This window comes from Canis lupus, chromosome 9, assembly GCF_003254725.2.
Source record: "Canis lupus dingo isolate Sandy chromosome 9, ASM325472v2, whole genome shotgun sequence".
In the NCBI taxonomy this organism is placed as follows: Eukaryota; Metazoa; Chordata; class Mammalia; order Carnivora; family Canidae; genus Canis; species Canis lupus.
Window position 1 is genome coordinate 34973360 of NC_064251.1, and position 14324 is coordinate 34987683.

At 38.8% G+C, this 14324-nt stretch overlaps 1 protein-coding gene across 4 annotated transcripts in view; it reads left to right on the top strand.

Moving 5' to 3' along the window:
- The window catches only part of GDPD1 (glycerophosphodiester phosphodiesterase domain containing 1), a 53561-nt gene that overhangs the window by 6431 nt on the left and 32806 nt on the right, over window positions 1-14324 (top strand). For all 4 annotated transcript variants that reach the window (XR_003133590.3, XM_049114154.1, XM_025440199.3 and 1 more), the window contains exon 2: window positions 10434-10476. Coding sequence is in view for 3 of the 4 variants with exons in the window: in XM_049114154.1 (XP_048970111.1) it covers window positions 10434-10476 (43 nt within the window). In the remaining variant the exon portion in view is untranslated. The remainder of the gene's footprint in view (window positions 1-10433; window positions 10477-14324) is intronic.

The window sequence follows — 14324 nt, forward strand, 5'->3', positions numbered from 1 at the left end:
GTGACACAGTTGGTTAAGTATCTGGTTCTTGGTTTCAGCTCAGGTTGTGATCTCAGAGTCGTGTGATTGAGCACCCTGTCAGGCTCTGTGCTCAGCACAGTGTCTGCTTGAAACTCTCCCTTTGCCACCCCCCCCCCCGCTCTCTCTCTAAAATAAATAAATAAATCTTAAAAAAAGAAAGAATTAACTGATCACAAAGTAATTATGAAGCACTATATATAAGAGGCTCAATGGTGAGCGTCTGCTTTTGGCTCAGGGCGTGATCCTGGAGTCCTGGGATCGAGTCCCATGTTGGGCTCATTGCATGGAGCCTGCTTCTCCCTCTGCCTGTGTCTCTGCCTCTCTCTCTCTCTCTCTCTCTCTCTCTCTCTCTGTGTGTGACTATCATAAAAAAAAAAAAAAGAAAACTTGGGAAGTATATAGTGAAGCTATGAATAAAGTGAATTGGGACTTTTCAGAGAAGATTTTCTCAATGAAGTGAAAAATGTGAACTGGTAGAGGGAGGCAGTATGATGTAAGCAGAAGAATTATAAACATATTAGGGCACCATGTAAAATCTGTGACATTCATTCTCTTCCCCATTTCATAATTTAATAACTAATTAAAATTTAAACATTTGTTTATATATATCAGATGGTGATTTGCAAAGCCAGGCATTCTTTAAACTGATTATTGAAGGAAAAGAAAAATTGGTGGCAAGTGTGCTTCTATAAGTGATATGATAACTGGAAAAAAAAGGAATTCAATAGGTCATGATCCTGGGGTCCTGGAATTGAGTCCCCTTGGGGAGCCTGCTCCTCCTTTGGCCTATGTCTCTGCCTCTCTGTGTCTCTCATGAATAAATAAATAAGTAATCTTAAAAACAAAAAAAGAAAAGGTATTCAAATAATTTCGTGAGACAAGAGCTACATACCAATAAATAATTCCTTGGAGAGGAATGGCATACTTTTTAATTAGTCCCTTAGTTACTCTCCAGGCTTTCACCATATGTATCTAACAAGTAATTTATATTATCATTATGGACTTTATCTTCAAGCTTTAGAAACAAATAGAAGAATATGGGAATAGGGACCAATATGTATAGATATAAAACTGAAATAAAGGCATTCCATGAGTGACAGCATAAAAGCTGCTACATAGTGATGGAAAAGATGGGATCTGAAATCATATAGCTTATTCGTGAATCATAGTTCCCCTTGTTAGCTATGTGGCTGTACCCATTTTTTTTTTCTGATTGTGAGTCTTTCTTTCTTCTTTCTTTCTTTCTTTCTTTCTTTCTTTCTTTCTTTCTTTCTTTCTTTCTTTCTTTCTTTCTTGTTCATGAGAGACACAGAGAAAGAGGCAGAGACATAGGCGGAGGGAGAAGCAGGCTCCCCATGAGGAGCCTGATGTGGGACTCAATCTCAGGACCCCAGGATCACAAGCTGAGTGAAAGGCAGATGCTCAACCACTGAGCCACCCAGGTGCCCCTGGTTATGGGAGTTTTAATAAAATGATATGTAAATTACTAAGTACAGTGTATAGCTTCTATTAATTTTTTAATATTTCAATTATCTTTTCATTGTTTTATTTAATACTATTAATTTCATAAACTTATAAAATCAAAGATCTTAAGTAATAATGTTTTCATGCTTAAGTTGTTAGGCTTAAAGATTATTTATATATTTATTTATTTATTTGAGAGAGAGAGAGATAGCACAAATGGGAGGGGCAAAAGGAGAAGTAGAGAATGTCAAGCGGACTCCATGCTGAGCATGGAGCTTGATGTGGTGCTTGATCCCAGGACCCTGAGATCATGACTTGAGCAAAAACCAAGTCAGATGCTTAACTGACTGCGCCACTCAGGTGCCCCAAGCTGTTAGGTTTAAATGAATAATAATTAAAATCAATATGGAAAGCAGACATAAAAAACAGATATGCACACTTGGAATGTAAATATTAGTGAAAATTGTATTAACTATGGGAGTTTATTTCAGAGTACTGAATCTCTGTCCTATTTTTGCCTAACTCAATTTCCCCAAGCCAAAAGATCATTTCAATTCAAATATATGCAAAAGTATTAAGACTCCATGAACCCATCACCTGGATACAAACATTGACCATCATGCACTCACAGTTTTTTTTTAAAAGGCAGTTTCACTTAAGAATATATTTGATGTATTAATAAAAATTATTTAATTTCAACCCTTGAGTACACATAACTTTTTTTTTAAGTAGATGTCTTTTTAAAATTTTTATTTTAAATAAGCTTTATTCCCATCATGGGGCTTGAACTCATGGTCCTGAGATCAAGAGTTACATACTCTACAAACTGAGCCAGCCAGGCACCCTGAGTACACATACCTTTTAATATTTTGTGTGACAAAATTGGAAGTGCATACAAAATATTTTTGTTGCATATCAGAGTACAATGGTGGTTGTCTTGAGGAAAAGCACTTGTGCAATCATTTGAATGGTGAGCTGAATTAGCCTTTATTTTTTTTTCTCACTGAACACCATTTTTACTTAAAAAAAAAAAATCTAGACTATTCAGCAGATATATTCTTGAAAATTATGTCTGTCATTAGAAGAAAAATAAGGTAGCTGCCTTCTATTAAGGCAGTACCAATGGTTACATTTGAATTTTCAAGCAAAAATTAGAAATTTGGAAAACTTATATCCTCCACTGTGAGCTTGATAGCTTTCTAAAGATTTTCCTGATGAGGTAAGGTATTAACAAATGTGACTTTATTTTGTTGTTGTTGTTGTTTGTAAAGATTTTATTTATTTATTCATGAGAGATACAGAGAGAGAGAGGCAGAGACACAGGCAGAGGGAGAAGCAGGCTCCATGGAGGAAGCCCGATGTGGGACTCAATCCCGGGACTCCAGGATCACGCCCTGAGCCAAAGACAGACGTTCAACCACTGAGCCACCCAGACATTCCCATATATGACTTTAAAAAATATTGTATAATGAGGGACACCTGAGTGGCTCAGTGGTTGAATGTCCGCCTTTGGCTCAGGGTGTGGTCCCAGGGTCCTGGGATCAAATCCCGCATCAGGCTTCCTGTGAGGAGGGAGCCTGCTTCTCCCTTTGCCTGTGTCTCTGCCTCTCTCTTTGTGCCTTTCATGAATAAATAAATAAAATATTTTTTAAAAAATTAAATAAAAAATATTTTATAATGAAATGTGTCAACATTTAGAAGATCCACATGATTCAGTGAATTAGTATTTTCTAAAAGAACAATGCGTGGTATAAAACCATGTATGACTGAAAGATCCATTCAAAGTTTAAGATGGACTTAGGGGTGCCTTGGTGGCTCAGTCGGTTGAGAACTGGACTCTTGATTTCAGGGTTGTGAGTTCAAGTCCTGTTGGGCATGGAGCCTGCTTAAACAAACAAACTACATTCAAGATGATTTTCATGTAATAGAGTATGAAAAAGTCATTCGTATGATTCAGATTCTACAGCGAAACTAACTTTTAAGAAACTACTACTTGTTAAAATTTGGTGCAGTATCAAAAAAGAATCTTTCTTTTCCAACTACCTATCTGAGGGTTGATATACATGTATGAAGCAGATATAAGAATCTAGCTACCTTCTATAAAGCAGTAAAGTGACTTGCAAAATGTAAAATAATGCCACTTTTTATTAAATAGTTTGGGAAGATAGTTAATTATTTTCATAAAATGATATGTTAACAAAAGTTATGTTAACATGTAATGGGTTTATTACTGCTATTTCAAATAAATAAATTAAAAATTTTGGGGATGCCTGGATGGCTCAGTGGTTGAGTATCTGCCTTTGGCTCAGGTCCTGATCCCAGAATCCGGGATCAAGTCCCACATGGGATCCTTGCAGGGGAACCTGCTTCTCCCTCTGCCTATGTCTCTGCCTCTCTCTGTTTCTGTCTCTCGTGAATAAAATATAAAATCTTTTATAAATAAATAAATACGTAAACAAACAAACATTTTTAATATTGGGGGTCCCTGGCTGGCTCAGTCAGTGGAACATACAACTCTTTTTTTTTTTTTTAATTTTTATTTATTCATGATAGGCACACAGTGAGAGAGAGAGAGGCAGAGACACAGGCAGAGGGAGAGGCAGGCTCCATGCACCGGGAGCCTGACGTGGGATTCGATCCCGGATCTCCAGGATCGCGCCCTGGGCCAAAGGCAGGCGCCAAACCGCTGCGCCACCCAGGGATCCCTGGAACATACAACTCTTGTTCTCAGGGTTATGAATTTGAGTTCCATGTTGGGCCTAGAGATTACTTAAAATTAAAAAAAAAATTTTTTTTAAATATTGAATTTTTTAAAAGATTTTATTTATTCATGAGAGACATAGAGAGAGAGACAGACATAGGCAGAGGGAGAAGTAGGCTCCCTGTGGGGAGCCCAATGAGGGACTCAATCCCAGGACCCCAGGATCATGATCTGAGCCAAAGACAGATGCTGAACCACTGAGCCACCCAGGTTCCCCAATATTCAATATGTAATTATTAATGATATAACCCACATAATCAAGGGGATCCTGGGTGACTCAGTCAGTTAAGCATCTTGATTTCAGCTCAGGTCATAATCTCAGGGTGTGCCCCACTTTCTGCTCCATGCTCATCGTGGAGTCCACTTGTCTTTCTCCCTCTGCTCCTCCCCCTGCTCATGCACATGTGCTCTCTCAAATAAATAAATAAATAAATCTTTAACCCACATCAAAAGCTCTTTGAGTACTCAGAAAAAGAATCCTGAGACCAAAATGGCTGGGAACTGGGGCACCTGGGTAGCTCAGTCAGTTAAGTGTCTGCCTTCCTCTTGGGTCATGATCCCAAGGTCTTGAGATCAAGCCCTGCATCAGTTTCCTTGCTCAACGGGAGCCTGCTTTTCCCCATCCCTCTGCCTGCCATTCCCCCTCCTTGTACTCTGTCAAACAAATAAATAAAATCTTTAAATAAAATAGTTGGGAACTAAAGTTTAAAGCATTGACTGTGAAAAGAATTGTAATCTAAAGTGATAAGAAAGTATTTCATGGAGGAGATGAGAATTGAATTCATTCTGGTGTTAAGATTAAAAAATATTGGGAGGCTGTGGTGAAGAGAACGTTGCAGGCATATGCCATGTTTTGATTTTGATTCTCCTCTCTATCTTAAAAATAGTGCATATTTATTGTAGAGGGTTTGTAAGATATAGAAGAATGCGTATTAGAAATAATTTGTATTTCAGCCACCTGGAGATAACTGCTATTTATTTGACTTATTAAGTTAAACTACTGACTGCTTTATTATGTCAAAAAAGCAAAGAAAATGGAAAGACACAAAAGTCAGCTTGAAGGAGCTATGATATTTATTGACTTTGGTCTCTTGGTGAAGGTGGAAGGTAGTATCTGCCAGGCTTTTTTATTTTGAAGCTACTTTTTTTTTTTTTTTAAGATTTATTTATTCATGAGAGACACACAGAGAGTCAGAGACACAGTCAGAGGGAGAAGCAGCCTCCTCCTTGATCCCGGATTCCAGGATCACGCCCTGAGCCAAAGGCAGATGCTCAACCGCTGAGCCACCCAGGCATCCCTGAAGCTACTCTTTACTTTGTAATGAATAATTACTTTTTTTTTTTTTTGAATAATTACTTTTGTAAGGAGGTGTTTGGGGCTTTTTTTTTTTTAAAGATTTATTTATTTATTCATGAGAGACACAGAGAGGCAGAGACATAGGCAGAGGGAGAAGCAGGCTCCCCATGGAGAGCCTGATATGGGACTCAATCCCAGGACCCCGAGATCAGGACCCAGGTGCCCTGTAGGGAGGTTTTTTGAAACTACATAAATATCCCATTCCTCATCAATCTTTCAGTCCATTTATTAAAATGGACTCAATATTTTCTTTCTTTTTGGGAGCAGGGGAGTCAACATTTTCTGTTTTATTTGAAAATGGTAAAAAAAAAGAAAAAAAAAAGAAAAATGGTTTAAAATCTATTACTGTTGGGGCGCCTGGGTAACTCAGTCAGTTAAGTGTCTGCCTTCAGCTCAGGTCATGATCTTGGGGTCCTGGGATCTAGCCACATTGGGCTCCCTGCTCAGTGGGGAGTCTGCTTATGCCTCTCCCTCTGCCCCTTCCCCCCCCCCCCGAACTTGTGCATGCTCTCTCTCTCTCAAATAAATAAATAAAATCTTCTTTTTTTTTTTTTTTTTAAGTGGATAAGCCAGGCAGCGCAGATGGCTCAGCGGTTTAGCACCACCTTTAGCCCAGGGCTTGATCCTGGAGACCCAGGATGAGTCCTACATCAGGCTTCCCTGCAGGGAGCCTGCTTCTCTCTCTGCCTGTCTCTGTCTCTTTCTCTCTGTGTGTCTCTCATGAATAAATAAAATCTTTTTTTTAAAACAGTGGATAAGCCAAACTAAAAAACAATCCGTTACTGTTATTATTTTGATGCTAACATTTTCCCAGGTTTGGCCAGTGAGAGCTTATTTAAAATGGCTTCTGTATCCTTTTGATTTCCTTGCTTTTTGGCACAACAGTCAGTAGCTTAACTTATTTAACCTGCTAATAACCATTTTTGTAGCACTCTTGTCTTTTTTGGTCATATTCCAGAGTGTTTTGTTCTTGAATATTGATTATTTGAATATAACATGTTTCTATAGTTTTTGACTAAAACAAATACCAACTAGATTTTTTATTATTATTATTATTATTTAGAGAGGGAGAAAGAGAGAGAGAAGGAAAGAGAGAGGAGGGGCAGAAGGAGAGGGAGAGAGACTCTTAAGCAGGCTCCATGCCCAGGGTGGAGCCCAACATGGGACTTGATCTCACCACCCTGAGATCATGACCTGAGCCAAAGTCAAAGGTTTAACCAACTGAGCCTCCCAGGGGCCCCAACACCAACTAGCTTTTTAAAAGTCATTTAACATATAAAAAAATTATTTAACCTCAAAGGAGCACTTACTTTTGACAAAAACTATAGTCTTCATATTTACTTCATCTGATTTCTATTGGGCATCAACTCTAGTAACTAAAGTAAACCTAAAATCAAAGTAGCCTTTTTCACATGGGTATTCCACTCTCTCTGCTAAACTATGGAACTCTAGAACATTCAGTTAATATATTCATTTCTTTATGCTTTGTGTTTTTTTTTTTTTTTTAAGATTTTATTTATTTACTCGTGAGAGAGACACAGAGAGAGAGGCAGAGACACAGGCAGAGGGAGAAGCAGGCTCCATGCAGGGAGCCTGTTGTGGGGCTTGATCCCAGGACTCCAGGATCACGCCATGGGCCGAAGGCAGGCACTAAACCACTGAGCCACCCAGGGATCCCCATGTTTTGTGTTTCTATTGATTATTAAGTTGCCATAAAAGCACAATCTAACAATATAAAAGAAGAAGAAAATTTTAATACCCTCACAAATATGTCAAGATGGTATTGTATGTGAAACATTTTAATGCTAATACTTGAACAGTACCACAAACTTGAAGTGTTTCTTTTTCTTAAAAGAAATTGGCTATTTTTCTGAAGTATTTGGAATAATATTTCCTAAGTGTTTTTCCTGTGCCTTCCATTAATTTTTGTAATACTGAAATCTTTCAGTTTTAAAATATTTTAAAACTTATAGCTAGCATGTTATGTTAATTGATTCAACCAGTGTATATAATATTTTTTAAAAGATTTTATTTATTTATTCATGACAGACACAGAGAGAGAGAGAGAGAGAGGCAGAGGCACAAGCAGAGGGAGAAGCAGGCTCCATGAAGGAGCCTGACTTGGGACTCAATCTGGGACTCCAGGATCACGCCCTGGGCTGAAGGCAGGCGTTACACTGCTGAGCCACATAGGCATCCCTATATAATATTAGATACTTTTTATCTGTGTCATTTTTGTCATTGCAGTATTATTCTATTACTCATTCATCAGTCAGTGGACTGTCACCAAGCACCAGTTACCATAATAGTGGCAATATGATAATAATAGCAATAATCCTTTACTTTTACTGAATATTCATTATTTCATTGAATTTAATGCTGTAGTTATAAAATGCACATTTTTTTCTTTTTTGCGGTGGGGAAGGGATAGAAGGAGAGAGAATTTTAAGCAGACTCCATGCTCAGTGTAGAACCCAATGCAAGGCTCAATCTCGGGCCTCAATCTCATGACCTTGAGATCATGATCAGGGCCAAAAGCAAAGAGTTAGATGTTTAACTGACTAAGCCACCCAGGCACCACTAAAATGCACATATTTAATATGCTGATAAGAGAGAGCACATCTTGCCCAAATAAACTATTACACACCATCTGTTGTAAAATGCACACTAACTTATAAGATGTTAAAAAGGGAAAAACTATCATTTTTTGAATTGATGACATAAGGCACCTGACATGTGAATCCATTTAATTACATCAGTCCTGTGAGATAGGTGTTATCATCATCCTCATTCTTTTTTTTTCTTTTTAAAGATTTTATTTGGGGGGTGGGGGAGTACCTGGCTGACTCGGTCAGTAGAACATGTCGCTCTTGATCTCAGGGTCATGAGTTTGAGCCCCACGTTGGGGGTAAAGTTTACTTAACAACAATAAAAAATTTTTAAAGATTTTATTTATTCATGAAAGAGAAAGAGAGAGAGAGAGAGAGGCAGAGACATAAGGCAGAGGGAGAAGCAGGATCGATGCAGGAAGCCTGATGTGGGACTCAATCCTGGGACTCTGAGATCATGCCCTGGGCCAAAGGCAGACGCTCAACCACTGAGCCACCCAGGCACCCCCCCCCAATTAAAAAAATAATAATCTCTATCTCCCCCCCCAATCCGCCCCCCCCCCACCTCCCCCACCACCAGTGTGGGCCTGGAACTCACAACCCGGAGATCTAGAGTCTCACGCTCCATTGACTGAGCCAGCCAGGTATCTCTCATTCTTATAGATAAGGAAGCTCAGTCCCAGAGAGGTTATGTAACTTTCCTTAAGGTCATGCAAGTATCAGATAGATTTGAGAGCAAAGATCCTAACTCCACCTTCAACTACTACACTATACTGCCTTCGGCCAAGGTGATTAAAGGATTCACTTTTTTTTTAGTAATTTATAGGAAAAGGAGGAGTCAGTTTAATAACTTATGATATGATAAATGCCTTATTAGAGAGATGTATAAGAGAGTATGGGGATGTAGAGGAGATGGTTTAACAGTTTCTGAGAAGGTGTGTATGTACCAAGTCCTCTTCTTTCTTTCCTATGACAGGCTGATATTGTAGCTTTTCTTTTTTTATTTTTAAGATTTTATTTCTTTATTCATGGGAGACACAGAGAGGCAGAGACATAGGCAGAGGGAGAAGCAGCTCCCTGTGGTAAGCCCGACTGGGGACTGGATCCCAGGACCCCAGGATCACGACCTGAACCAAAGGCAGATGCTCAACCATTGAGCCACCTAGGTACCTCCCTGCTATTGTAGCTTTATTTATTTATTTTTAAAGATTTTATTTATTTATTCATGAGAGACACAGAGAGAGGTAGAGACACAGAGGGAGAAGCAGACTCCCTGCGAGGAACCCGATATGAGACTCCATCTCGGGCCTGGGATCATGCCCTGAGCCGAAGGCAGACATTCAACTGCTGAGGTACCCAGGCGTCCCAATATTGTAGCTTTATAGAAATGTTTAGGTTCTAACCTTTCTGTGTTGCTGTGGCTTTGTTGTCATCTTTAATTCTTACTGGTGCAGCCAAAAAGCAATTCAAAATACCATTACATTCTTTAAAACACTTGTAATGTCTACATGCCATATAAACATCAAGATTCACTAGATATATCTTTTTTTTTTTTAAGATTTATTTATTTATTCATGAGAGACACAGCGACAGAGAGAGAGAGGCAGAGACACAGGCAGACAGAGAAGCAAGCTCCATACAGGTAGCCCGACGTGGGATTCGATTCCGGGACTCCAGGATCATGCCCTGGGCCGAAGGCAGGTGCTAAACCACTGAGCCACCCAGGGATTCCCACTAGATGTATCTGATTAAAGTGAATTTCTGGAAAAATTAAAAAATTCACATTAGGGGTGCCTGGGTGGCTAAGTCAGGTAAGCTTCTCTGCCTTTGGTTCAGATCATGATCCCTGGGGTCCTGAGATCGAGCCCTGCTCAGCGGGAAGCCTGCTTCTCCCTCTCCCTCTGCCCCCGTCCCCCTGCTTGTGCTTACACACTCTTTAAAATAAATTTTAAAAAAATTTTTTTAAGATTTTATTTATTTATTCATGAGAGACACAGAGAGAGGCAGAGACACAGGTAGAGGGAGAAACAGTCTCCCTGCAGGGAGCCTGACTCGGGACTGGAACCCAGGTCTCCAGGATCATGCCCTGGTCCCAAGGCAGGTGCCAAACCGCTAAGCCACCCAAGTGTACTTAAAATAAATAAAATATTTAAACAAAATTAAAAATTTAAGAAGTTCAAATTAGCCAAGTAAATGAAGTTTAAATTTAATGTTTTCACAGGTGCTGGAGAAAATTTGGAGAATACAATGGCAGCCTTTAAACAGTAAGTATACAAAAAGGTATTCTTTATAGTTTATCTATGATGTGATGATGATTCACAAAGTGAGGATAGCATACGTGTCACATCCACTTGTGATAATTGTTTCTATTTTATTAAAATCACTTTTTTTATTTTTTATTTTTTAGCTAGTCTGAAGTGTTACAAAGACTGGCTTCTGCATAACTGAAAAACTAGATCAGAGTTGTGGGTAATCAAAAGATACTATAGTTCTAAAGCTGAAAGAAGGCATTTGTAACAAGGAACACACTGTGTGTAATGCTAATTAGTCTTGGAGAGAAAGAGAAAAGGAGAAAATGAAACAACTGTTAACATTGGTTGCTGTTTATGAATAGGATTATGTGTCTGCCCTGTAATTCTTCTACAGACCTGAAACTGTGATCTGGTCTTTCTTGTTTGAAGCCTTATGAGTATTAATCTTTTTTTTTTTTTTTGAATAAGGTAAATTAGATTTTCTCTAATGTTTCAATTATTCACATTTCATATAGATCTCTATTAGAATACCTCACAGAAAAGCAGCAGGAGAGACAGAAATGAAAGCTGACTGATACTTTGTTCTCTGTCTTAGAGTAAATGATCATCATTAGTCTGTGGTAATGGTGAGAACACTGTTTTCTTTTCCCTGAAAAATAAAGCAGAGAATATGAAAAGTTAAACCCCATGGAAGACCTTACCTTTCCATATTTAGTAAGAAAGGTATTTTCTTATATATTTGTTGAGCCATTTTTATGCATACAATTGGGGCTGAGAAATCAGAAGTTGGCTTGAGTTTTTGTTCTGTTTCTCATCATTCAAAGACACCTTAAAATTTAGGGGGCACCTGGCTGGTTCAGTTGGTAGAGCATGTGACCCTTGATCTTGGGGTTATTTTTTTTTTTAATTTTTATTTATTTATGATAGTCACACACAGAGAGAGAGAGGTAGAGACACAGGCAGAGGGAGAAGCAGGCTCCATGCACCAGGAGCCCGACGTGGGATTCGATCCTGAGTCTCCAGGATCGCACCCTGGGCCAAAGGCAGGCGCCAAACCGCTGCACCACCCAGGGATCCCTGATCTTGGGGTTATAAGATCGAGCCCCATGTTGGGCATGGAGAGTACTTAAAAATAACAAAGACACCTGAGAGTTTATTTTTCCTGTTATCGGGTCCAAATGTACTGTTTCTCCATATTCTAGTTTCATCTAAATCCTATTCTACTGTGCTCATCATTGCTCACTCTTCCTGTTCTATAATACAATGCCTTTGAGGCGCCTGGATGGCTCAGTCGGTTAAACGCCTGCCTTTGGATCAGGTCATGATCCCAGGGTCCTGGCATCAAGCCCTGCATGGGGCTCCCCACTGAGCAGGGAGCCTGCTTCTCCCTCTCCTGCTCTCCCTGCTTGTGCCCTTTCTCAAATAAATAAATAAAATCTTTAAAAAAAAAATGTCTTTGACTATAATATCCAAATTCTCTTATAGCCCTAAAAATGCAAAACTTTCCTCCTGTCTGTGGAAAGAACTTTACAGATTCTGAAACAAAATATTTTAAATTAAGTCAAAATAAGATAAAGTACGTTACTTTAAATTATCTTCTCTGGGTAGCCCTGGTGGCTCAGTGGTTTGGCACCGCCTTCAGCCCAGGGCTTGATCCTGGAGACCCAGGATCGAGTCCCACGTCAGGCTCCCTGCATGGAGCCTGCTTCTCCCTCTGCCTGTGTCTCTGCCTCTCTGTGTGTGTGTGTCTCTCATGAATAAATAAATAAAATCTTTAAAAAATATATAAATAAATAAATAATCTTCTCTGAGATCATATATATAACATTTCTTTCTCTCTCTATATATATTATATATTACATAAAGTATAAACCTAGATAATATAACTAGATATATATAACATACATAATGCATATATATAAAATTTATTTGTACAGTTTACACTGAGACACACACATACACATATGTCACCTACTACCACTGCCATATACTAGATTTATCAAATATTTGTTGCCTGGGATATAGTGATATATATTACCTGGGAAAAAATGCATATAATTTTGATTTTAGCATTCTTTATACTTAAGATCTATTATTTTGTAAGTTTTTCCCCATATTTTTTGTTAAATTTTTATCAACCACCTTTATTTATGAAATTAAAATACACGATTATATAATAAACTGTTTCTAAGGATGGTACATTTGTATAATAAATTATTTCTAAGGATGGTATGTAAATATTTTTATCTTTATTTTTTTTAAGAGATGGCATATACGTCGCCCTGTAAAGCTCTTGTTTTTCTTTAAAGATTTATTTATTTATTCATGAGAGACAGAGAGAGGCAGAGAGATGCAGGCAGAGGGAGAAACAGGATCCCTGCAGGAGCCTCATGCAGGAATCAATTCTGGAGCTCCAGGATCACATCCTGAGCTGAAGGCAGACACTCAACTGCTTAGCCACCCAGGCATCCCAATATTTTTATCTTTATAAAGTTTTCATTTATTTATTTGAGAGGAAGAGAGAGAAGGAGCAGGGGGAGGAACAGATGGAGAAGCAGACTCCCCACTGAGCAGGGAGCTCAATGTGGGGCTCTATCCCAGGACTCTGGGATCATGACCTGAGCCAAAGGCAGATGCTTAACTGACAGATACTGTGCTTAAGTATGATGTATCTTTGATAGGAAGAGTAGATGAGGGAGAGATAGTAAAAATATAATGAGCAGCTAAAAACTTAGATCTTATTTATGTGCATGTGTAGAGATATACTTCACAAAGCATACATATTATGAAATGGGGGTGAAGACAAGAGGATATTAGAAAATGCATAAATAGGTGGTGGCAGAAGCCTGGTTAAGATTAACCAGAAAATTGAAAAGCTACCAGGACTAGAAGAGTTATCATTTGGTATGGAGGAAGAAGCTATTTTTATTTTTATTTTAAAAATTATTTTAAGATTTCATTTATTTATTTGAGAGAGAAAAAGAAAGAGTGAACATAAGTTGGGGGAAGAGGTAGAGGGAAAGAGAGAAACAGACTCAATTCCGCGTCTCCAGGATCACACCCTGGGCCGAAGGCAGCGCTATAGGCAGAGCAGGGAGCCTGCAGCAGGGCTATATCCCAGAGCCTCCAGATCCTGACCCAAGCCAAAGGCTGATGCATAATGACTGGGCCATCTAGGCACACCAAGAAACTATTTTTAAAATGTGAAATGTTTGAGGTGCCTGGCTGGTTCAGTCTGCATAGCATGCAATTCTTGATCTTGGGGTTGTGAGTTCAATCACTATGTTGGGTGTAGAGATTACTAAAAAAAAAAAAAAAAGGAAAAGAACATGAAATGTCTGAGATTAAGATGTAAGGGTATGTAGATGAGATATGTCTAGGAAACTGAAAGGACTTTAGGAATGTGTGGAAAATTAATTCATTATGGCAGGGCTAAAGAACTAATTAGGAGTGACAAAAAATAATTGTATATCACAATTTCTTCCTTTTATTCTCTCTCTTCTTTCTTCTTTCTTTCTTTCTGTGATTCCTCTGAGAGTAAGAATCCTTCCATATTGGTCTCTCAATCCCTAATACCTAGCTCTGATGCTAATAGACTCTCACTAGTTACTTATGGAAGGAGAAATGGAATGGGCACTCAAGAACAAAGCAGGGGCACCTGGGTGGCTCAGCGGTTGAGCGTCTGCCTTCGGCTCAGGGCATAATCCTGGGGTCCTGGGATCGAGTCCCATATCCAGCTCCTTGTGGGGAGCCTGCTTCTCCCTCTGCCCGTGTCTCTGCCTCTCTCTCTGTGTCTCTATGAGTAAATAAATAAAATCTTTTTTTTTAAAAAAAAGAACAAATCAGAATATCAACAGAAA